Here is a 25,613-nt window from a genome sequence, read left to right on the forward strand (position 1 = left end):
TTGAGGCAGGTTAATGATGGGTACCTTAGGATCCAGGTGGTAGATGTATAACTGTATTACTGCTCTTCTGTCTGTTAAATAATGTACTTCAGTGTCTGTAACATTAAAAAACTGTGAGTGTAGGGTGTATGTGAATGATGGGTTTGCATAATAGCAAATCTTGTTGATTTTGTATAAAGTTGTTTGTGCATAACTATGAGGGGATGAGAGGAACAGAGATGTGACTCATATGGAGTGTACCTTCTGTTACTGAAAACTCATGTAAAGAAATCTACCACTAATACTGTATAATATTGCATGTACAGCATAAGTTCTACAGCTCTTAAGCTGATGGCACATAGCATCTTCACCATGTTACATTTACTGTTTTCTAGAGTTTGAAGGAAATTAATACTGTACATTTCAGTAAATGCATCAGGAAGTGTGATTTTATTCATAGAGATGATGATGGTTTAAAGGTAGATGTATCACATTGGCTAACATTGAGAAGACAACCTTAATTTTTATAGGTTGTTCATATGTCCATTATTCCATAATCCTTGGGTTATTGTTTCCTGCTTTAATTATCTCTTTTAATTTTTTAGAGTAGTTAAACTTTTAATTATTACCAATTATTACCATTCTTTGGTCTGGTTTGTAAATTGCTTGCATACTCATATGATAAAAGTTTTTGCATTGCATACTGGACTCACTCTCTGTTGGCTTCTCAGGAATCATTCTGTTTTATACAGTAAACTAAAAATGACTACAGTATGTATATGTAAATTGTCAGTTGCTTTCTTCACATAACTTACATAGTTAAGGGAGTGCATTCAGGATTGTTAGATGAGTGTTAGTATCACCAGATATGTAACCATTTAGTTTTTGTGCAGTTGGAAACTAAAAGTATCTTCTGGTACTTTAAATTCTTTAAAGTCTTTAGGTCACTGGAAGTGTAGGAAAAGAATGCGAGTTTGCTATAAGAACCATTGGCACATGAAAAGTATGCATTCATTATTAGAAAGTCTGTTTCTTATGAGACAGAATAATCAAGGACCAGAGAATGATTTTCTAGTGTTTTAGTTTAATTTTCAAGCAAGATTTTCTTTCTGACAGTAATATTTTAGCATTTCACTTCGTTTTACATCATTTCTTTTTTGCTGGAAGTTCTTCAGAAATTGATCCAGTTGACCTATATTACTTTCTAAAGTAGGCTAACTTGACCATAAAGTCATTTCTAGGCTTGTAAAGGTGGCCAAAAGTATTTGTTCATGAATAATAAATGAAAATTAGAGCAGGACAAAGGAGGAAAGTGACCAGAAGAGCAAAGATGGACTTTCCATAACACTGGAAAGTTATCTTGATTCCAGTTAACTTTTTCAAAACTGGAAGGAGCAAGTAGTGTATGAAGTCACCTTAACAATTATATTTCTTGAGATGATGTTCAAAGAGCTCATTCTGAGATTTGCTCAACCTGTTGATATTGCATCACAGCTTGCAGCATTGCCACTCCCTTGAAAGCTTTGTGAGGTGACTTGAATATTGCTTAGAATTGTAAAGATGTAGTAAAAGTGGGGATTGAACTAAGTCTTTTATAGTATGATGTGAACCTGATGCATTGAAATTGTTTAAGAAACACTCATTATGTTTTGACAGTAAACCCCCAATTCATGTTGGCTACTATGCTGAATGCTAATCTGGCTTGTGTCAGTGGCCCACAAATTTGATCAAGCAGCATATTTATTGACTCTGAAATTCAAATCTGGTATTTACTATGATTTAAAAAGCTTTTAATGAACTAGAGATATTGTCATTTTATTTCTTGAAGTTAATTATCAAGGATCACAATTTCTTTATCCAAATTGGTAAAGCTACATTATGCAGTATATAAACAAAAGAAAACAAAACTCCCGGTCCTATTATTACTGTACAGTATTAGTAAATATAAATATGTTGTATAACAAGAAGTTTGAACACAATGAAGTGTCATCAGAATTGTATGTTTTACTGTGTATGGTTTCAAGTATAGGTAATATGAAATAATGAATTTTTCACATTATGCAGGTTTAGAGAGTCCTTTTAAGATGAGTCATGAGGAATTAGCCTCTACATTTAGGTTATGTAGCTGACATACCTTCCAGCCGGATGATTTTTCAGGTCTTGGAAAACATTTGTTAATACTTTTTCCTGTCAGAAAAGACAAAAAAGTGACAAATGAACCTTAATCAACATTTATGTTCCTCAGTACAGTAGTTTCACACATTTGTCAATTTTTGGAATTAATTTTTTTCCATATTGGTAGTGTATTGCCATCTCTTACAAAATAGAGAAACATACACAGTTAATATAAATGCAAACCTTAAGCTAATTCAGTGCATTAATTTTGGCAACAGAAAAGGATGAAGCAAATGACAAAGAATCATAGGGACTAAAAGTAGATTAAAAAGTATTGAATGAACTCAGAAACCTCCCAAACACACCATGTTGCCACTTAAAGAGGTGGAAATTTGGGTGAGAGGCAGGTTTTTGTTATTCAAATGTTAAATATGCATATGAAATTAGTTACATGGCCTGCATTTGTAAGATTTTGATGTCCACGATGAAATTCTAATTTTGTAACCACCTTGTTCTCAATCTGAGTTAAGAAAATTCCTAACATGGTTTTCTTTGATTGTGTTCAAGATTACTGTAAAATCTGTAGGTGTAAAAGTATTGTACAGTCCCTCTATTATTTCAGCTAGTTCCTATGACATTTAGTTATTAATAGTTCCTGTTATTTCAGCTTTCAGATTTCATTGTCAAAGTGACTTCTGAACTCATAGGCTTTGAAATAATCATGTATGGATACACAATAAATTTGGATTAAAACATTTTTCTTATATTCTCAGGTAATTTTTAAAGTTGCCTAAAGATTCTATGTATATATTGAATGGATTTCATAACATATTTTGTACATTTTAAGTCTTCCATTTCCAACTTATGTTTAGAAATTACAGTCTTTACAGTAGGATTTATTCATAAAAGAAGCAACTGCTAGAAGCCAGCCTAAGTGTACACTACTTGAATGGATATACTGTAGTTTATTATATTGTGGTCAGTTTATGAAATCACAAATGCTCATCTTGCAGGTATAAGACAACAGATGCTAGGTTTGTTGATAATTCAGGTTTCTTGCATGAGAATTTCTGGTAGATCATCTATTTTCTCACAGATTTGCTATTCCTCACATAATTTTTGTGCTTTTAGATTATTTTGTTGAAAAAACAATAAATAAGTCATCAGTGGAGGGAAACCTGGAAATTGTCACACATGTAATGTAAAAAACCATACATCAAAAAAATATGTTCTTTTATTCAGTATGAAAGGGAGTGAAGCCTTAGTTTCAATCAACTGATTGATTTGTTTCATCAAACATAAACCATTTACTGTACAGGTACTTTCCTATATACAGTAATTTTGAAGATCCTACTTATAAGAAAAAATATAAGTTTGAGTCATAGTAAAACCAGTCAGAGATTGACATCTGGACTGAATTTGTTTGTCATTAGGTATGCACTCCAATTTAGTTATGAACTTGATTATATGAAAGAAGAAACCTGAAATTAATAACTCTGCAGACAAATTTCAACATTAACAGATTATTTAGAGTTAGATTATATGAAAGAAGAAACCTGAAATTAATAACTCTGCAGACAAATTTCAACATTAACAGATTATTTAGAGTTAACAAATTATTTAGAGTATTAAGCTAACAGATTATTTAGAGTTAACAAATTATTTAGAGTAGGTTAACAATACAGAGGAAATTCACTAGCAGCCATTTGAAAGCTGTTCAAGAAAAGATGAGGGACTCTGTCCACAGCTTATATGTTTGCATGCCACATATCTGGCTTAGTCTGTTTTTAGTGTTTGTATTTAATTTGGTGACTTTTTTTCCTTCAGTTTAAGGAAATTTAGTAAACAGAAACATTCTAGGGATTTTTCATATCTGTACATTGGACAAATTGGAAATTCTTTACATAGCAATTTATTTTTCAAGTTTTACAACGTGCAACATTTATTATGTCAAATACACAGCAAGTTGGATATCTTGGGAGTTTGTTTCAGTAATATAATTTTTTGGTTTGCTTTATGGCACACCTTAATATTTACTGTTAGTACAGTATATATGCCTAGGCATTTTAACATCATTATTCAGTAGCTGCATGTATAGCAATTTGTCTGGCTTCCCTAGTCTGCACTTTATTTTCCAACTGTTCCATAGCTGCTGCTCGTGTAATTTTGTCTTTTCCTGAAAATTTTCCTCTCCATTTCTTTCAGGTGCTGTGATGTTGCATATTACATTACATTCACTGTCTGTCTTTTTTTTTTTTTTTTTTTTAGGATATAAAAGTTTGAGAAAGGGCAAAGGTATGTAACATTTGCAAAAATCTTTACAAAGTTCTCAGCTCATATTGAGGTTTTATTCTCAAGATAAGTATCAAATATCCGTCATTAGCGTAGTGAATCAGTGATAGTAAATAAAGTATACTGCATTGGTTCCTGAAAATGTTTGTGCAGGAATTTTCACCCGAATTATGGTATTTTGACCGAAGATGAGAGTTTGTGTCATGTGAACTTCTGTTGTTGCTGGTAATGACTTTCAGATACTGTTACTAAAGAAATTTTAAGAAAAGTTTAGTGGAGTGGTAGCCATAATAAATACTTGCAAAGTAGTGTACACTGAGTGGCAGGGCTCTGGTATGCATGGAGAGATGTCTTTATTAATCTTCTCTCTGCTTTGTGTTCCCTTGTAACCCTTTTAGGAACAATTTAAGGAAGCTGCTCCTGTGAGGCCCCAGTTTGGTTTGAAAATGTTACAAAAAATGGGATGGACTCCTGGTGAGGGCTTAGGCAAAAATAAAGAAGGTGCTATCGAACCATTGCTACTAGATGTAAAGATGGACAAGAAAGGTAAGCAAACTTGAATTTAGAATGACTGAGCATTTGTTTTGTACTCAAAATCAAAGTTTTTATGTAGGCTTTCCCTTTATGAGTTTAACACATGAAAAGTTACCCTGTGCACTTTTCACCTGAATTCCCATCTTGCTTGTGATCTACTGATAAGCTGAATAACTACCCCTATTTTCTCATCACTCTCCAAATAATCTCAACCTTCGAAATCTTAGAAGTTTTACAGCTGCTTTTATATTTGTGGCTTTTACGTAAGGTGTTATTGAATGAACTTGCAGCATTTTGTGTGAAGGAAGGCTATTTTAAATTGTTGTTGTTATCAGATAGTTGTATATGGGGATTTGTTTTCATACTGTACCTTGGTATATTCTATGTACAGTACAGTAGTCTAATCTAACACATGGAAAATTTGATAAAAAAATCAAATGATGTTGACATTGGTTTCTTCTTGTGGAGATGTCCAACTTCTTCATTGGTTTCTTCTTATGGAGATGTCCAACATCTTTAACTTTTATGTAATTAATTTTTTGCACCTTTTTAGAATAAATCCTTTTGGCAAGACCTGTTTAAAATCAAGAAACGTGATGCAGTGGTCTCATTAAAGTACTTATAATTTTTAGGCTCTGGCAAATTAATGTAGAATATTTCTGTATTTTTTCATACCTATAGTGATGTTGACCATTTAAATGTCTCTTTCCATTGATTGTGCAGCTTTTGAAACAGTTGGTAACAGTATCTAATCTGTTGCAGGATTTCATGCTCAAGAGGAACTTACTCCAAAGAAGCAGCCCATACCAATGGCCAAAGATCTCTCAGGTAAATAAGTCTACTTGTATTGTAATAATTTACGTTACTTGGAAAGTAGAACTTGTTGTGGATAAATTTTAAATCTTTTAATTTTCAAGATACACCTTATGGTGTCACAAGGGTAATATAATTTTATCCCTTTGAACTTGAAAAGGTGCGAAATGACACTTGTACTTTGATATTTCTAAGTTGTATCTTGATATTTCTAAGTTTTATCTTTGATTTTTCCAAGACTAGTAGAAAGTATTTCTTTTAGGATGATCGCCATGTAAAAGGAAGAAGTCCTGTAACCAGTTTTTTAGTATTTTAGACATCAATGTTATACAGTATTTCAGTAACATTATCCATAGTCCTCAAGACAATATGCACACAGAATTTGAATGTTGTGTACATGGTGGAGTGCTTTGTCTTGGAAGTACTAACATAAGAGTAACCTGAACCAATCCTTATTGTGGTTTTTATGCACGGTCACTTCAAAAACAGCCTGTGCAATAAACTCAAGTACATATTAGAAGCCTTTAAAATCTGCGTACTGCATTTTCTTATTTGCTAAGTACCAAATATGGTAATTTATTTCATAAAATTTTATTTGATTAGTGATGTTGAGTGAAATATCTTGTAACAAGCAACAGTTTTTGCAGCATTAAAATAGACCATTCTTTTGTAATGCAGGCAAGCACCCAGTGTCAGCATTAGTTGAGCTTTGTTCAAAGCACAAATGGCAACCCCCAGAGTTTGAGATGGTGTTTGACTATGGGCCTGATCATAAAAAGAACTTCCTTATGAAGGTAATGTATTGTAATTTATTTATTTAGTATTATGAGGCTAATGGAAAGATCTAGTTGCAATGAAATTAATTAATTTTGTCCATCAGTTTTTGTTGCAGGGTTATTCTACATATTCAGGAGAAATACTTTCAGCATAAGTAGTATTTTAAACACTGATGTTTTCATCTTTACAAATTAAACTATCTTTTTTGAAAAGTCAAGTACATAAGAAATTTATGTCTTATTCTGTTTGACCCTTCCCTATTTTGTATTCCTTTTTCTATTGTGCATATGTTTGGTAATGAGAGTATATTCTGCTAACATTAGTAGCAGGTAGGTCATCTCAGAAACTGCATTTAATTTTCTTGTGTTGTGTGAACAGGAATAGAAATCTCATAATGTTCAAATCACATAAACAATGGTCAGCAATCATAATGCATGCCATAGCTTCTGTATTCATGGCTTTCCACATTCTTGGGCATAAGATTGTGTTTTGAGGGTTGTCAGCACATTTATAATCTTTACTACTTATTTGAAGCTATTTATATACTAATATTATCATAATTTTACTCTTAGCCATCTTCTCTATTTTTTTCCACTGTCATTCTGTTTTTTGTGAGTTCGGAAATTAGATAAATGATCATTTGGTTTATTCCTTGAAAATTAATAAATAATGATGTTGGAACACACTGAAAATTTGAGATTTTAAGCAATGTTATTTTCTATATATATATTTTAGGTTAAAGTCAATGGACAAGAATATAAACCAGCGGTAGCAGGGCCTACAAAGAAGTTGGCAAAGGCTAATGCAGCAGCAGCATGTTTACAGTCACTAGGTTTGCTAACCAAGGATCCAGAGAATCCATTGACAGAGGCATCGTAATGTACTTAATATAAGTGTATATTTAAAGTGCAATAGGCAGTTTTTCAAGTTAAAACAGTTCAAGCTCACTGAAATTTATGAATTTGTTTTAATACCACTGAGATCTGCTATTTTCTTGTGTTTAATACCCTTGAAATCTGGCAATTTTCTTTTCAGTTTAGTACTTTTTTTAAAATGTTTTATTGTGCTTTGCTTTCTTAACTGGTAGTGGAGTGGTACTTCAAAGATTGAGTTGTGCAAAATGTGCAGCTCTTTGAAATTTTTTTTACTGTATTTTCTGTACAGGTCACTTATAGCAATACCAAATCTTTTATTTCAAATTTATAGGGCATAATTTATTTAGCTCAGATTTGCATTACATATCTAAATACTGTACTGAGTAGTGTTAACTTTTGTTGGAAAAATGTTGTGTGGAAACTATTGTTAACAGTTAATGGCAGAACTTTAGAGCAATATATTTTCATTGTCTGAATTTTGATATGTAATCTAGCTAGTAAAGAGGCATTAAAATGATAATTTAGTACAAACTGTACTTAGTGTGTTACACCATGAAAGTTATTGCAATAAATCTGCCCATTTTGTACCTATTGTTCATAGGTAATTTAAGATTTTACTTTTAGCTGTTTTGTACAGTTACTGTTATATTTTGTGTAAATGTGAGAAAATTTGTATGATTTGTGTATATCCAAAATAGAGTTGGCATAATTTTCATTTTATTCACACAAATATTTAGACAAAAATATGCATAATTGAAGAATTATATGATATTTTTTTAAAAGCTGTATAGCTCTTAATGTTTTTTATGTTCTTGTACAAAAGGAAATAAACTATTTAAAACTTACTTTTGTTTGTCTTGTCATTCAGGCACTCATTCATCAGTAGCTGACTGAACAAATCCTTCTTTTGAAGAGTTAGGTCAGAAGGCAGATTCTTTTATAGGCTCTTTAAATAAAGAATACTTTAAAGGGCTTCCCAAAAATCTCTAGGTGTTATTTTCAATAGTTACTTTTAGACTGGGGCCATACCCACAAAAACTGCAGTTAAACTTGAGGTGAAAAACATTAGAAAGCGATCTTTACCTTATATCCTGTGTTCAATGTAACAATAGTCATCTACAATTCTTTGAAAGCAAACAGCAACAAGAGGTGGCGGGGGGAAAGCTCTCAAGGATTGTGGGTGACGTACAGATTGCAGAAACAAGATGCATATCACCTGGACATGACAGATGTGAAGAGGTGCCGATGAAATGAACCTTGTTCCTTACATTCTGCCATGAACATATGACAGCATTATTTACATTGAGGGAGAATTGGCTGATGATTTTATTCCACCTGCCATATCTTTCAAAGGTCGGCAAAACAAAATAATCCGGAAGGAGTATTAGCTGGAGATCTACATTGAGAAGCAGCACAAAGGTAATTTGGTTCTTAGAAGCACAGAATCCTAATGCAGTAATCTCTTTCTGGCAAAAATTGTTTGTTAGACAACTCCTGTAAAAGGCCCAATTTCATAACGAAGGTCTGTGGTGCTGTTCCCACCATTATGAATGCATTGCTTCAGGATCTTCATGAACACCTTGACAGCCTCCTCCTCAGAACTTGCAGCTTCACCTGATGTTGAAAAGTTAACAACAGCTTATTTCTTACCGCCCTCTACTATCAATGGCTTGTATCAAATAATCCTCCTGTCATCTCACAAGCACAATCCTTGAGACTGGCAAAGTAGATAATGCCTTCATCATTTCATCTAGGCAGAAATGCTGGCTTGCCCCTTATTGACAAAGCACTATGAATGTTGATGATTCCTTCTCTGACACAAGGTATTCCTTTTCAGAGCTATGTAGCCTGGCGTTTACCTTAAAAGGGCTTCGTGGTGTCATGTTTCTTTTATAATATTCAATATTACAAGACTTTTGATATTCTTCATAGAGTAGTCTCATATTGACAAAATGATCTGGGTTATAGCACCACAGCTCTGTCAGGATTTCAAATCAACCATTAACTGCAAGCTGTTATCAACATATCCATTACTGGTATTGAGAGATACAGTAAAAGTGCTTCAAGATGATATCATTAGTGACAAATCCACCCAGTTCTAACTGCAACTTCAGCTATATCTCCAATGGCCCTGTACATTAGATATTTAATGGGAGGAAGAGACAGCAGTTTTGGGGCATTTATTTGAAAATACCTTCCCTTACTGGCATCCTCTTAATGAACCTAGTAAGGTTATTGCAAGTACAGCATAATAAATGCATTTACTGTAATCACTAGTGCTAACTCTCTCCCTTACATTATTTGGAAATACTGCACATGCGAGACAGTTTAATCAAAGCCAAATCAGATGAAGAAACTTGACAGTTCATGTGAGATCAGTACAAAGTCTAAGGAAAATTGTAAAAGGATGGAACTGCCAGTCATTCTCACTATATAAAATCATTACAAAAAGTTTCACTGTCTTACCAAATAAAGGGATTTCACAGCCGCTCAATACAATGCCCTTTACAGTTTTACCAATGATTAGTACTTGTAGGTTATCTGACACAGCTCACATAATTTCTCTATTACTGCCAATATTCATTACTGCCTTTGTACTTACTGTTACAAGATGGAGTATTAACGTTACAGGATCAATATTAAATACTCTTTTCACTTAATATTCTATTAAAATATACTGATCATAAAATTCAGATGATATTAATAATAATTTTTTAAATGCAAATCTAATATTATAATTCTTTCCAATGAACGTCCCTCATTTAAACAGTACCACAAAATCATTGCTTACTTTTGGCAACTGTAAAACAAGAGGACAACTCATTACAGTATATTAAAAAAAAATTCAAGGTACTATAATTTACTGGCTCTCCTTGAAAGAAATTTTCCTGCTAACTAACAATGTTATTAATTAGATTATAACAATCATTAGAATCCTTTTAGCTTACAAATATTACTTAAGCTCCTACAAAATTCATTACCAATGCTTCTGCTAGTAAATAAAACAATAGAATAGTATCAAAACATTTTCATACATTACACTGGAATATTCAATACCTGATACATTATAAATCTAAAGATATAATTCAAGGAGCCATGGTATAATAGACTACATACATGTTACTGGTTAATTTGAAACAATAAAATAAAAATGCATTAAAATGATTGTTTCACCTCTACAAAATCATTTTCTTAGAATCCCTTATGTATTTTTGATGAACAACAAACTGTTTTCAAAAGGCCAATTGTAACAAAATTGCACATTTTGTATATAATATAGACTAAACACTTGAAAGACTTATTTTTGACTTAGGTATTTTTGATAGAAATGCAAATTACCTATTTGAGAACTGCCAATTTACATAGCTGAGCCAATTGGTCTAGAGATTTTACAGCATGTTATGCCATCAAGCAAAAAGATTTTCTCTGACAACTAATGTATGTAAACCCATTAAAATCAAGATCAACTTGGAGCTGATGATGACAAATGTATTCTAAGGTTCATTATTTAGAGTACAGTAATCTCTTTTTATGCCTATTACAACTGTATTAAATGACCTAGCAGTTCCAGTGCCAGGTCACTTGACAAAACATTCATAAATCAAGTTGTAAATCACAACCAGTTTGAAAAAAGAAGTTTGGTGAGCCAGAGAAGCAACTGAAAAACAGTAGCCTCACAGTGAAAAGTTAACTAAATGGGTGGTATATTTGCAAATGAACAGCATTTAATGCCCATGAATATCTAAGCTAGCAAGCATATACAGACCTCATACTTCTTTTATCTTATATTTCCTTTTGAAGCATAAATTTCAAAATGAAAGCACCAGAGATGTCTCAGCTTCAGTATTTAAAAAAGAAAAATGAGATCATATAACAGTACCTGTGCTCTAAACTGACTGGCACAGAGCCATACACAACACAGTACAGGTACTGTACATCATTGGGATAAGTTACTCTGTAAATTCAAGAGATAAAGCAAATCTGGACTAGACTAAATATTGACCAGAAAGCATTTAAAGTGATATCAAAGAAGCCTAAAATGTATGAATTCTAAGACTGAAGCATAATATTAAATGCTCTAGATGTATAATTCTATTTGCTGTGTAGTACTCAATCCAGGAGTACCACACAATAATTCCCCTGAGACATTTTATATAAAAGTCACAATACTGTATAATCCTTCTGACTTCTACTTGCAGTTCCTTAAAATTATCAATTATTAGTAGTGCTTCTTAATCATCTGTGGCACTGCTAAAAATATTTGAAATTTACGTTAAAATGTAAACCATCTCATAAATGCCCTTGAAAAATGTTATGACGTCTGACTTTTAAAACACCTTGAGTTGATCTATAAAGCAATAACTGATAAGCATGTACCATTTTCCACATTGTATTAATTGCTTGATCATTAGTGATACGAAAAAACCTCCCAAAAGCTTTAGTAGCAAAGCAAATTTCTTATAGTCTGTATATAAAAATACTATACTACCGCAATGAAGTAGCTACTCGGAAACATGATACTTGCACTCACAAAACTTTTACAATACTGTACTTAATTAATACTTACTATTTCATGATGGATGGCTAGTGTTCTTAGTACTGTACTTTTCAAACCCTACCTAGGATTAAGAGAAGACAAAACACAAACCTTCTGTCCAATATTTCACCGCTTGAACTTGGAAATAAATCTTAAAGCTCTTTCAAAATGTCCTCTTGACTTATATCTATCTCTGTGAGCAAATACTGTTATGTATGAAATGGCAGGCTTCTTGCATTTTCTAGATATAGATGTATCTCAGCAAAATTTGACCAATTCAGTAAAGTACAATATCAAATTTGCCACTACTTGTGTTTCCTAGATTTTAATGCAAATCCTACTCTTCAAATAGCTAAACTTATCCTTTTATTATTGTCTAGAATGCCATGTTAGCAAAATGCATTAACACTACATAAATAGCTACCAAGTTTTACTTAAGATTACGCTAATATACAGTACCAATACTATACTATGCAGTCATCACTAGAACTGCTATTAAATATTTTACCAACAAAAACATTTGGTATGTACAAGATAGCAATCAATATCAGATGGCTGCACTAAATGTTCAATTCAACCCTACTCTCTGTGCTATTAGCACAGCAGACTGCTATGTAAAATATGGTGAACATGAGCTCATCTGATTAAGAGGCAAAAATTATGAAAAAAATTCTTTTACATCACTGGCTATATCTAAAACTAATCAGCTTCGTCTATACTTAGAATAGGAAGCCATTGTCATCACAGGCATTTGTTGCTTTTACATTGTAAAATCACAACGCATCTGTTGCTTACACTACAATAACCCTAACCCCTTGGAAAATCCTACCTTATGAAGCTAGGTACTCGGCTTCAATCTCATCTACGTAATTATCTCGGGTGATATCATTACTACTAACTTCATCAGATACCTGTGTGACCAAAGGTTTAGTAGGAGCTAGAAACTGGTGGATGGTCATGAGTGTAAGAGCCGACACCAAAAAGTATGGAACTCGATAAATGTGAATGCTACCAAAGAGAAGCGTGAAGACGGCTATTCCACGAACTGCGTGACTTACGTATTTGTAGTAATTCCTGGAATAAAAAGTGTTTTTGTCACTTACACAACTTAGAGAAAAATCATATACTTTACTAAACATGACTATATCAGCAGTTGAAACGATACACTAAATGGCGGCACATGATCATATTACAGTATGATGTTCATTAATTAAAAGTCTTCAAAGCAAAAAACTTCAAAAGTTCTCACTTATCAACACGAGGAATTTCCCACTGCCACAGAAAACACAGCACACTCAACAGTGACACAGTAACAAAAAGGGACGGATCCTCTGGCAACTGCAGATTATGACTGAAATAAAATTAAAATAAAAATTACATTAGGAATTTGTCTTAAAACACTGATTGTCAAGTACTTTAAAAACAAAGTTTAAAAATAATGGAAAATTTATACGTTAAAATATAGGATTACCCCCCAAAAATTGTGCTTAAATGTGAATACACCTAATCATATTTAATAACAAAAAAATACAATGAAATGCAGTCTTAGTCCTTATTTTACTGTTCTTTCATTACCCTTTTTGCAGACACGAAGAAAAAAGTTTGATGATTATGAGTGGCAGTGAAGGCATAGTATTCAGACAGGCCTTAACTCGTAACCTAGTCCTAAGAGGTCAACATGTTATTTATAGTTGTTCTGACAGCTTCAATCCTTTGTCTTGTAATTTTGTACCTCTCATTGTATTTGTACACTTTGTATCATAACAATTTAATCCATTTCTAATTTCTTTTCTCTTGCTCTTGCACTTTTTCTAAATGATTTTGCTTTTCCTTTCTTTTGACCCTTTCTTAGAAATATTTGCTGAGAAATCTAAGGATGCAGGAGATCTCTAAATAATTTCTCAACAACAACTATTTGACACATTACCATACAGAAATTTTAACAATGTAAGATCCCAACGATGATTGATGTCACCAGATATTAGGACTAAGCAAAGAATCTGATGATGACCAAAGTTGTCACCCGAAGTTATTCCTTTCAGTTTAAACCACTATTCGTTCCCTATCAATACTTTTCCAGCCGCCTTATCTTCTCAATAAAAGTCCTATGCACCTTCACTGGTATAGAAAGTAATGTCATGCCCCTATATAATTCTTATTGTTTCGCAATCACCTTTACCCTCATACAAAAGAACAATCATCCTCCTCACCCATTCCTTTAGAACACTTCTCTCATCTGGACATAACTTACACACCCTAGTCAATCACTAAATCACAATTTCACCACAGTACTGCAGCATCTCCCTCATAATCCCATCAACTTTTTCCATTCCTAAACTTCTTAACTGCCCTCTTCACATCCTAAACAGTCATTTCTAATAAGCATTCTCGAATATTCACAATAACTATTAAAGTACTTGATATTTAACTGTACACAGAGAGAGAGAGAGAGAGAGAGAGAGAGAGAACCCATAACAATATCGTGAATGAAGAATAGGGAAAATCAAAACTTACCCAAGAGACCTTCCCCATATAATGAGAGCAGGAATATTGAATGCTGCTACCAAGGTGACAAGAAGCAAGAGAGTGATGTGGAAATGAATTGATGACAGAGCCTTTCTATCATCAGCCTCTTTCCTCATTCCAGGTATTAGCTGTGTCAGGAAAGTTTGAATATAATCTTCATATAACCTGAAAATCTGCAAAGGGGTAAAATTTTTAAAACACCGTTCTATGCAAAAACAATTAGCGACCTAAAACTCTATCCATTCCTCATTGCTTCAAAATAAACCCACTACTTATAATTTATTATATTTCACAGTCAACAAAATACCCAAGACAACGCAGTTTCTTCAAAAGAAATAACACTTAAAGAGGTAATTAAAAGGCAACAAGTCCCCCTATGCATGCACAAGTCAGTTCCTTGGTCTCTCACAGCCAACTGACTCACTTTTCATGTTTTCTGTGAAATGTTTATTTCTCAAGAGATTTTCAAGACTTTAATCTACTTATTACAAGTTGCCTTGTATTCTCATCATAGTTATCATCTTTTCACCATTCTTCCATTTAGTGTAAATTGTCATTCTACAATTAGGCATCATTAATTTGGGGTTTCCTTTCAGCTTTTCCCAGGTAGACAGTTCTGGCAGCACTAATATATACCATCACAGTGATCTGAGTTTACCATTAACTTTAAACACTTAAGGAACACGAGCTTTTTCAGGCAGGTTCATTTTCTGCCTTTTTGTGTATTCTTGAGATTTGTGTATTAGTGTTTTTATAATGTATTTCCCAGTCTCTTATCATGATTTTCAATTAGCTTTCGTTGAATTAGCTTCAATCACACTGGGCTAAACTCAAAACTTTCTAGGGAATAATTTATAGTTATTAAGGTTATATTTTATTTTTCATAATATTAGCAGCTGTGACTTGGACCATTGACAGATGGTCACTTGTTTGTCAATTTTTCATAAATTGTATTTTAACCGAGATCTTCCACATTCAAAATCGATCCCTGATCCCCTTTTCCTGCCCAGAGCAGCCAGTTTTACTGAACAACAGCACCAATATGCAGTAAACATGCCTTGGTGATGAACTTCTCAGTTCCAAAGGTCCTTTATTCCTCACTCCATTGGACTGTGGAACAGTCTCCCTGAGAATGTCACGCAATTGGAACCTCAAAAGTTCAAGTAGATATAACTCTCCTTGCATTTTATTGACTAACTTACATTTTTATCCGTTTATTTATTAATTTATTTTTTCTTTTTCAATTAATGATCGTTTTGTAGTTCCCTGTACTTTCTGTTACTTCTTTCTAATGAGAAACCATTTTCTTTGGAAGCTCGAATTTCATGTCAATGGCCCCTTAGGGCTTGTTCCATATGAATAGGGTTTACCTTCTGAATAATAATAGTAATAATAATAATAATACTGTACTATCATTACTATTATTACTATTATCAAATAATTTAACCAGACCACTGAGACAAAAGATTTGACTTCGGTGTGGCTTACCGGACAGGTCTATTTTTAAAAGTAAAATTAAAATTTCATTTCATAAACTGTACTTTAAAAATTTAACAACTGAATAAATAAAAGATGATGAAGATTCTAACATAATTTTTATACGATCAACTTCCAAAAATTGACATTCCCTGTTGGCTGAAGTTCGGATATTCATTTACAATGTGTTAGCCCATCTTTCTCCATACTGGAACTGGGTCATTTGAGTTATACATTAAATATCCATGGGTCACTGAATTAGAACCAAATTCTAAGACAGATAAAATGACTTCATCACCATCTCTACCCTTGACCTGGGTCTTTAGATAACAAGCAACCATCCTCTTAAGCAAGTAAATTTAGTAAACTATCCTTTTACATTTTTTAGCATATGTAAATCAAGCAAAACCATAGTGCGAGAGCCATTTTCATTGAGTCTCTGATTTCATAACTTCCAAGTAAGGTTCTTGCTTGTGAAATATTATTCCCAAAAGAAAAGGTAATTCAAAATTCTTAAAGAAAAGAAGCTTTTCAAGTTCCCAGAATTCATGATGTCCAATCTTTTGGTTCTTAATTCCTGAAAAAGTGGTGATCATTATCTTTTCACAGCAATTAGGGAAAGATCATTTTCCTCCAAGGGAAAGAAGCCTGCTGGGCAAAAGTACAGAGAAACAAATATCCGCGCATCTGCCTCACTTTGCAAGGTGGTTGTACATGATAACTATTCTTGAACCTTACAATTCTCCATCCTGCCACCTACAGAAAAATTCTTACTGTAATATGGACTACTGAATAGCCTCCATGCATTTACTTTCAGCACATGAAAATTATAATGAAAAATGAGTGCTGACATACATGCTTAAGCCGCATCAGGAATTGCCAGGTCTGTAAGTATGCATACCAGACTGCAAACTAGACACCAGTGGTGTGTGTAACATTTACCTCAATTCTTTGGACAAAACAGCTTTGTTAATCAGCATTCAACATGATGAGGAAAGGAAGACATAGTCCCCTGTATTATTCCCTTAAACTTATGATAGTGCACGTCCTCTAGCAGGTGGATTGGGCAAGACTGAGCAGTTTGCAGTTCATAGCGAGCACATATTTCTTCAAAGCAGAGGAAAAGAATATTGTATTCTGAAGTAAGAATCTGTTTGCTGATGGCAAACTCTTCTAAAACAATGTCAGAAATGAAGAAAAATTGTGTGGAAATGACAAGACTAGTATGGAAAATATGAGAATATGCATGGAGAAAACACTGGATCCTCTGTCAGCTAACAACTCTATTACAGCACATGACATGCAAGAACAAAATGAGAGGTTTGATCATTGTAAGATATTTTGTATACATATCTGTATGTAATGTAACTATATTTGCATTAGTTTGCACACACCTCCTGCTGACTACTTCTTAACCACATAAAAACAGATTACTGTATTAGTAATTAATAAACTATTTTTATTTAAATGTAACTGAGAGTTTCACACAGAATATACATGATATAATTCAAATGAGTTACCAGATAACCAGGAAAGAAGCAAGGGGAACTTATAGATTAGTGAATGGTTATACCTTTGACTAGAACATTTCTTATTTTACCTTTGCAAACAAAATATAAGAAAAATAATTAATTTACCTTGATGAAATAGAATCCAGCACTTAGGCAAAGCGCCAATGTACCACAAGAAGAATAAGACAAGGAAATGAGAGCCACGCTAACAAAAAGTGGCACTCGAGACAACCCTGCAATTACTACATCTCCAACTAATTCACCACCACCTATGCTACGTCCCAAAACCCTGAAATGAGAAAAAGACAAGTGCTTTGATCAAATATTCTGCAAATAACAAATGCATATGGACACCAAAAATGTCATCATCAGGTCTTAGTTGAATGATATCCTTTATACAATACAGTAATAGTATTTCTTGACTCTGAGTTCCTTTGCATTCAGATCTTCAAAGACTATACTGACCAACATGTAATATTTGAAATGCAATGAAATCTAACATTCTTGTCTTCTTCTGTGACATTCAATACCACCTAGTTTTCTGTTTTATTTTTATTGTGACCAAGTTATGGAATGATATTCCAAATCTGTAGCTGACTGTGGGAACTTTGGAAGTTCAAACTTGGTACAAAAGCCTTTATGTTGAGCAGGCTGACTTGAATCTCATTTCACAGATTATGTTTTTTGTTTAATTTATTTTACATTACAATTTATCTTATTTGTTGTTACTATATTTGTCTTATTTTCTTTTCGTGTTATTCTCCTACTTATGTCATTCTTTACTTCTCAATTTCCTTGTCTGTAACAGGCTATTTTCCCTCATGGGCCTTTGGACTTAAAGCTTTCTGCTTTTCCATCTAAGGTTCCAGCTTGGCTTGTGATAACAATTTGCCAACCAATACGACACATTCATTTCTCCCACAATAAAAAATAGTAGAATTAAACAATAAACATTCTGCAGCCAATATGTGTTGGGGGGGTTACAGATAACAGGTTCTGGTAAGTAATTCACGTTACAGATAAGAGATTCGGGTAAGATACAATAAACTGTAATTTACCTAACACAAACAATCAACTTACAATATTAGTAACATCAATGTACGTATTAACTTCTATCGTTATCGAGCATAAAATAATGGCTAAGGTTCTGACAGTATATCAGTGAAGCTTAAAACATTTAAGCATACTTTTCTTCCCTAGCAAGCAATCTATACCATGTAACAGTACATTTTTGCACTATATCAACTTCCTGATTACCTCATTTTACATCATTTCACATTTAAAAAAAATAGTAAAAGATCACCAACAATACTACTGTATTTCACAATGAGACTCAACTTCTTTCTCACACAATGTGCATTATTAGCCACTAAAGTAGGTGGCCTTATAGCTTGACAGTTCCAAAAATCAAGGCACTTTGACTAGAGGAAATTTCTAAAAGGCTTTATTTCTAAATGTACGTGACCCAAATAAACTGCTTTTCTGAAGAAGCTTGCATACTAACGAAAAAACTTCATGATTAAAAGTGTTTTCATAGCCTCAAAGAACACAACAGACTACTGCCATGCAATATTGGAGGTGTCCAAAGACAGCCACCTCCAAACTAGAAAGTGAAACTAAGGTTTTTCTTTCAGGTCTGCTACCAGATGAACCATGACCTAAAATATGCAGGTTAGTAAGCGAAAAATACAGATATTCTGGGAAGATGATGGCTATTACTAAGTACTTTGGTGATGTCTCCGGATGATGAGTTTTATCATTTCTCTTCTGTATTTCCAAAGAAAGTGGCTGAAGATCTTTTTGTGCCAACAATCTTAAATGCTTAACCACAGAGAAAAAGAGGTACTAAGGATAATTACCCTAGTCATTTCTCAATGAGTGGTTTAATGAGATCATCTTAATACTCTAACAAGGTTTGCCCAAAAATTTTGTTCTTAAATTTACATGCAATGACTGAAAATTGGAGCAAGGTAAAGCTTAAGAAGCTGGACACCTGGGTGGGAAGAGAGCAAGGTGAATGGATGAAAATATCCAAGCAGCAATGCAGCTGGGGGCTGATGGGTCACTCTCAGTGCACTGCATAAGGCACATGACAGGACTGGCTCCCTATGAGTAATTACCTTTGCAATGCAGTAAATATAAATCCACTTGTAAATCAGTAGCTTAATCTCAACAACTAGACATCCAAATACAGTTAAGAAGTAAAATCTTTGACCTGTCATGACAGCATGTGAGAACTCCTTACTGGACAATGATTCCCCACTGCTAGCTGCTTCTTTACTTATTATCACAGTACCAGAAATCAAGCTTTTGGCCTTGTAACTGTCACCAGAAATGACAATAATAAAAGTAAGAACTTTAAGTTTAATATGAACACAAAGCTGTACTTATGGATCTTAAAATCATGGCTACCAAGATAATTGTGCTCATGTAAATGACAAATACATTTCCAAGTTCACTTCTTCAAAGGCTCAGTGAACTTTCCCATGTAATATAGAATGTAGTTTTGTTTATACAAGGTGCCAGAAGGTCGAAGAATTAATTTATGCAATATACTATGGCAATTAATAATTTTTCTTACTGTGCAAGTTTTCAAAACCATATTTGGCATTACTATTTTGTGTGATACACAACTCTTGTAATAAAGTTTATCTATTAGGCATATATGAAAGTTATAAGGGTAACTACAACATATATAAACCCCAGCCACACAAAACCTTAAATATACTGTTAGTGGTATTCAACCTTAACCCAAAAGTAATAGAAAAATCTCCATACAGTCCTCACAAAGACCAACAATGCAATCTACTTCAACAATTTACAGAGAAATGCAAATTATTTTCCTAATCACAAACAATGCCTTTATATACATTTATAAACATTGACATTAAAATAATAATAAAGAATGACCTATCAAAGCATGAAGCCAATTCTATACATACTCACTTGACAATAAAAGAATGAGCAGCATTGCCAGACAGTATGACCATTCCCCATGTGACCAGTCCAATGATTAATGTAATGGGTAGAATACCTAAGAACATCAAGATGGGAAGAATGCCAAGGCTTTCACCGTTGTTGGACATGACCGTAAAATCATCTAATATATCTAGATTGCTGCAAATGACCATAAGAAAGGCAGGTGTTAAAATTATAAATGAAGAGCAACATTCAACATGCATATCTGTATTTCATAATTTTCTCATGGCCTTCTAAAATGATGCAAAACTGGAGAAATTTTAATTATAAATGAGCCAGCAGAATTAATAATAATGATGACAATAACATTCACTTAATTCCAAATTCTTGTACATTTTCATACATCCAAACCTTAAACTTCTACCAATGCTTGTCTTGACAATAATCAAAGTACTAGTGGGAAGTTTAAGTAACACAATAAGTCAAGAATTATTTACAGGAATACATAGAATTCTTGGAAGAAAGCAGTGTTTTTCTTATAAACAGAAGACAATTTGGGTACAAATTAGCAACTTGTTATAGTCACAGCCAATAAGTTTGAATACTTTATTACTGTGGCCTGCAAGGATAAGATAATACACCTTCAAACTCATCAACTGCAGCTCAAGTGCAGTACTGTCATACTTTAGTGCCTTCAACACCTGGCTACAATCGACAAATTCTGAAGTTTCAAAAAACATGAACAGATCTAATGCAAGTTCTTCAAACGCCTTACTTCTTCTTCTTCTTTTAACGTGCTTTTTTTTCCCATTTTTGTATGGAGTAAGTACTGACGCCCTCTTTTGAAGGACTTTTGATTTGCTTTGGGGTAGACCCTGTAGTCTGATCGGCTGCCCTGCCTGACATCGCTAGACCTGCAGCGTATGTTTCATGTATCATACCGACCCAACGCCCCCCTTTCTTCCCAGCGCGAAGTTGTTGCCAGGTAGCGGAGTTCTAGGACGTGTGAGATGTTTGTTATGTTTTTAGAAGGTGTTGTGTGCCCTAAAATTTATACACTTGTGACTGCAACCAAAATTATTTGAATAACCTTCTATTTTGGTACACAAAGGGTTGACCATCTCAGGTGACTTTATGAGATATTTACTAAAGACTGCCTCCTGTTTCAATACAGGGTCTTGAAAAAAATATCAAATATCCAGGCAAAGATGGTAATGTCTCTTTTTCTTTATAAGCTTGCATTATGATTTTTTTTAGTTTATTCCATACTAATAATAATAATAATAATAATAATAATAATAATAATAATAATATAATAATAATAATAATAATAATAATAATAATAATTATTATTATTTTCATAATCATCTAATTTTCTCTTTCAATACCAATTTCTGCAGCACTGAGCAGTATAAACCTTATGAGCACACTGTAAGAGTACACTATGTTTGCTAATGGAATATTTTTATCTACCGGCAATCTATAAATCTGTCTCCATTTCATCAAGGCTATTGCTACTCTTTTCCTCGCTGGCCTCTCAATACCGGCTTTGCAATCCAGTATGCAGCCAAGGTAACAGAAGTGCTCTACCTGTTCTAATCTACCATTCTACTAAAACATGGTTCTCCCTATATTCCCCACTTGCTCTTGTATATTTCTGGTGTTGAAACTTTTATTCCACGTACAGCAACACCTAATGCCTAAGCATCTCCTGTGAAACCATTTCAAGCATTCTATACAGAGTACCAAGTTCACATCACACTCTCTCACAGCATTTGCATGGCCACTTACCCAGTTGAACTCTTTACTTTTCCAGTCACCAACTCTGCCCCTAATACAGTAACAAAAATTCTCCAGCTACAAAGATGACTCATTAAGTGCCAATATTCACGTAAAAAACTGTTGCAAAAAAATTCTTGTCTTTATTTACCTCAAAATTACATCTCTCTAACTTACTATAATATCAAATTGATGACCTTGGTGAAAGGGACGACAGTTACTGGTGACAAAGCAATAACGGCTGAAAAGAATGAAGGGCAATATCCTTCCTCTCCTATAACCTGTAAAAAAAGAGTGATACACCTGTTACAACCATCACTTTTAGAGGAAAAAGAATGGTAAACTTTGAACATTAAACAGAGAAAGTTATTTAAATGGGGATGAGCTGTCTATGCATATCTAAATAATTACAGCAAACTGCCTGTATTCGCAGGGGATGCGTACCGCAACCCCCCCGCGAATAGCTAAAATCCACGAATATTATCCTAATCATCTGTGTACCAAATATAATGAAAATTATACTGTCCTGTAATACAAAAATAAAAAATATGTACATGAATTCACTGTGATTTCTTGAAATTTTATGCCACATCTTTTGCTACAATGAAAAATACAATACTGATCTGCACCTAGTTTGTCTGGGCATAGGTAAAAGTGTATGTCTGGGCATAAGTAAAAGTATTAAAGTTGTGTAATTTGAATTAATTCATGAAATCTCTTGTTGCATATAGCAGACATCAAATAAATAGTTTAAGCTCTGTGCAGTTACATAATTATTTTCCACATAATCAGTGATGATCCTAAAATTATTAATTATCCATTTGTAAATTAGTGCTCATTCCATGAGCATTTATGTTGCTATGAACTTAATAACTTCTTTATCTTTTAAAAATCTTCAATCTGAAATATCAGTTTATCAGTAATAAAAGAAGGAAGTCATAGCATCACTAAAAATGAAGTACAAAATTATTTGATAACATAATTTAAATATATCTTACACACTAAACTGCAGCATTCAGCCTAGGAAAACTTTTATCAAAATTCCAAAGACAATTTACAAGTAACATATGAACTATTACCTAATTGTCGTTTTCTCTGACACCAAGTCCCACCAAAACCAACAGGTGCTTTGTTATGATATGTGTAAATGTGTCAACATGTGCAACTTTTTTAATATTCTGGGCATAGACTTTTTTATTACCACAACATTTGTAAACTCACAGAAGAAAACATATGCAACTTTCTGGCACACGAACACATTTCCATCATCTGCATAAAAAATTTTTCATGATAAATTTATCTCTCATACAATACATCTGGTACAAGGACTCTTCTTGAAAAATTACCTCTTGGCCCCACAGTTTCTTAGTCACTTATACTGTCAGTATCGGCATCAAACTCAGATGCATTACAATTAGTCACATCATTTCTCATCACTATCATTCTCACTCAAATGACAGAAGAGTCTACAAAGATATCACACAAAAAATAAATTACAGATGATTCTGACAAAAGGTTTAAAATAAGAGGAAAAAATGGTAATGGGAATGGCAAAAAATTCTGGGCCATACAAAAGGTGTAGTTGCTATAAGATTCTCTGTATCTGTGGTGCTCGTCTCATCCCAGATGTTGACTATTCATCAGGGAGATTGAAATGCCTAAAGCGATACTAGACATTTAAGCAGGTTTGTCAAGCATCATTAAAACGCAGATGCCTGCCACATCTTGAGTTTAGTAAATGTATGAAGTTTTGCATGGGTGTGATAAGTTACAACTGTTTCACTAATTACAATTTTAAGGTTGTAAATATCAGAGTGAAACACCTGATCCATTAAGGGAGTTGGCTTATAAGGATTGACAGGTTACTGAAGGTCAGACTCTAGACGCTACAGTGGATGTGTAGAAAAGAAGCAAACAAGCATACAATTACACAGCAAAGTCACAGCACTAAGTTCAATGGACAAGTAATTCAACTTAAGGTATTAGTTAATAAAACTAAAACAAACAAGAGCTATATCTGTGGGTAAAATGAAGATATCTATTACCTTTAGCTGATTGGCGAGTGCAAGCAGGAGATGTACAGCACAGTATGAGGGAATCTGAGCACCATAAAGCCAAACCAAACGTCTGAAAACTCCAATAAGACTTCCTTGTATGATCACAGAATACGTACACTGGGGATTCAAAAAGAACTGGATACTTGCAGAAGAATTATCACCTGGTGGGGGAGGAAGGTCCAGTTCTGCACTAAATGATACCACTTGACCACTTCTTTGTAGGTATGACTCCTTCTGAGCCCATGGCATATAAATCATGGCTGTAGTGACAGTTTGTCCCTCACACCTTTGACGAGGCCTTAACATAAACCTGAAAGACTGCCAAGGTTCTTGTAACCCCAAAAGACTAACATTATACGATAAAGCCTTTTGGGGAGTTGTATCCACTATCAACGTCTGTGTGAAGGATCGTATAAACACAGGAACTTCAACTGATCGATGACGACCATTCTCACTGTGCACATCTATGGCTACCTCAACCTTGTTCGGGAAAATAATTAGAAATTGAATTTTCTGTTGCAATTAATACATGAATTCTCTATTCATGAAACATATAACATCCATATGAATCTTTAACAGGCTCTAACTTTGTAATCAACACATGTAATCAATATGAGTATAAAATTATCTATTATGATAACATGAAATAATGAACTATGAACTTTTACAAGTTCATGAGTGTACAAAAGGTTATCCCTTTGTTATGGAGACCAAAGGAAAGAAAATGCTAGCAAGTTTCACAGAAACAAAGTTAACTTTCTTTTCTTAAGTCATTACTGCTGATCCATGGAAATGTACACTGAGAAGAAAGGTGACACACGGTAGTAGTTAAAACTTAGGTGAGCCGCATATCATCAGCCAAAACTTTAACTTTGCATTAAATAACTAGCCTTGGAGTCCTAACAGAATGAACTATCCCCACAGAGGATGGAGATGACTGAAAAACAACCAAGGGCACAAAAAAGGGAGGCATGTCCATGGACATGAGAACAAGGTTAACAACAATAAGATGTGATCAGGTTACAAAAATTGGTAATACCTAGATAGTGAGTCAGTCTTTCTTCTCAGTATGCTCAGCTATGTCCCATGGCTGATGGATTATACATTTCTATTGGTGTTGGCAAAGTTAGTTTCCAGTTACAGCTTGAGTTGAATCTGATATCTTTTCAGAGGGTGCTTATTTAATCCCATATCCTGCTAATATACTTAAAGTTTTTAGTTTATAAAAAATTTATCATCGTTGAAGCACACTGCAAATTAGTTTACTGTTCTGCTTGCAAAATACAGTAATGCTTTAATAGTCCTCCATGAACTTTTCATCAGATCACTTGACTTGTCAAAAAACTTGTTTCATTTATTATAACAAATAGCACAGAAATTAAATAGCATGAAAGACTGAATTATGAAAATAAAAAGCATATTT

The 25,613-nt window shown here is 33.6% G+C and overlaps 2 protein-coding genes across 12 annotated transcripts in view; one reads left to right on the top strand and one right to left on the bottom strand.

Moving 5' to 3' along the window:
- LOC136834273 (protein Son-like) overlaps positions 1–8,230 on the top strand; it is a 31,614-nt gene extending 23,384 nt beyond the window's left edge. For 9 of the 10 annotated variants that reach the window (XR_010851707.1, XR_010851709.1, XR_010851708.1 and 6 more), the window contains 4 exons: positions 4,785–4,932; positions 5,683–5,748; positions 6,412–6,527; positions 7,246–8,230. Coding sequence is in view for 5 of the 10 variants with exons in the window: in XM_067096633.1 (XP_066952734.1) it covers positions 4,785–4,932; positions 5,683–5,748; positions 6,412–6,527; positions 7,246–7,389 (474 nt within the window). In the remaining 5 variants the exon portion in view is untranslated. The remainder of the gene's footprint in view (positions 1–4,784; positions 4,933–5,682; positions 5,749–6,411; positions 6,528–7,245) is intronic. The other variant, XR_010851711.1, reaches the window with a different exon arrangement.
- A 1,804-nt stretch (positions 8,231–10,034) lies between these two features.
- Positions 10,035–25,613, bottom strand: part of PGAP1 (GPI inositol-deacylase) — a 29,897-nt gene continuing 14,318 nt past the window's right edge. For both annotated transcript variants that reach the window (XM_067096638.1, XM_067096639.1), the window contains exons 10-16: positions 24,179–24,670; positions 22,311–22,414; positions 20,382–20,552; positions 17,562–17,724; positions 14,437–14,621; positions 13,172–13,273; positions 10,035–12,996 (exon numbers count right to left, since the gene is read on the bottom strand). In XM_067096638.1, coding sequence (XP_066952739.1) covers positions 12,753–12,996; positions 13,172–13,273; positions 14,437–14,621; positions 17,562–17,724; positions 20,382–20,552; positions 22,311–22,414; positions 24,179–24,670 — 1,461 coding nt within the window. In that variant the 3' untranslated portion in view covers positions 10,035–12,752. The remainder of the gene's footprint in view (positions 12,997–13,171; positions 13,274–14,436; positions 14,622–17,561; positions 17,725–20,381; positions 20,553–22,310; positions 22,415–24,178; positions 24,671–25,613) is intronic.

This window comes from Macrobrachium rosenbergii, chromosome 53, assembly GCF_040412425.1.
Source record: "Macrobrachium rosenbergii isolate ZJJX-2024 chromosome 53, ASM4041242v1, whole genome shotgun sequence".
In the NCBI taxonomy this organism is placed as follows: Eukaryota; Metazoa; Arthropoda; class Malacostraca; order Decapoda; family Palaemonidae; genus Macrobrachium; species Macrobrachium rosenbergii.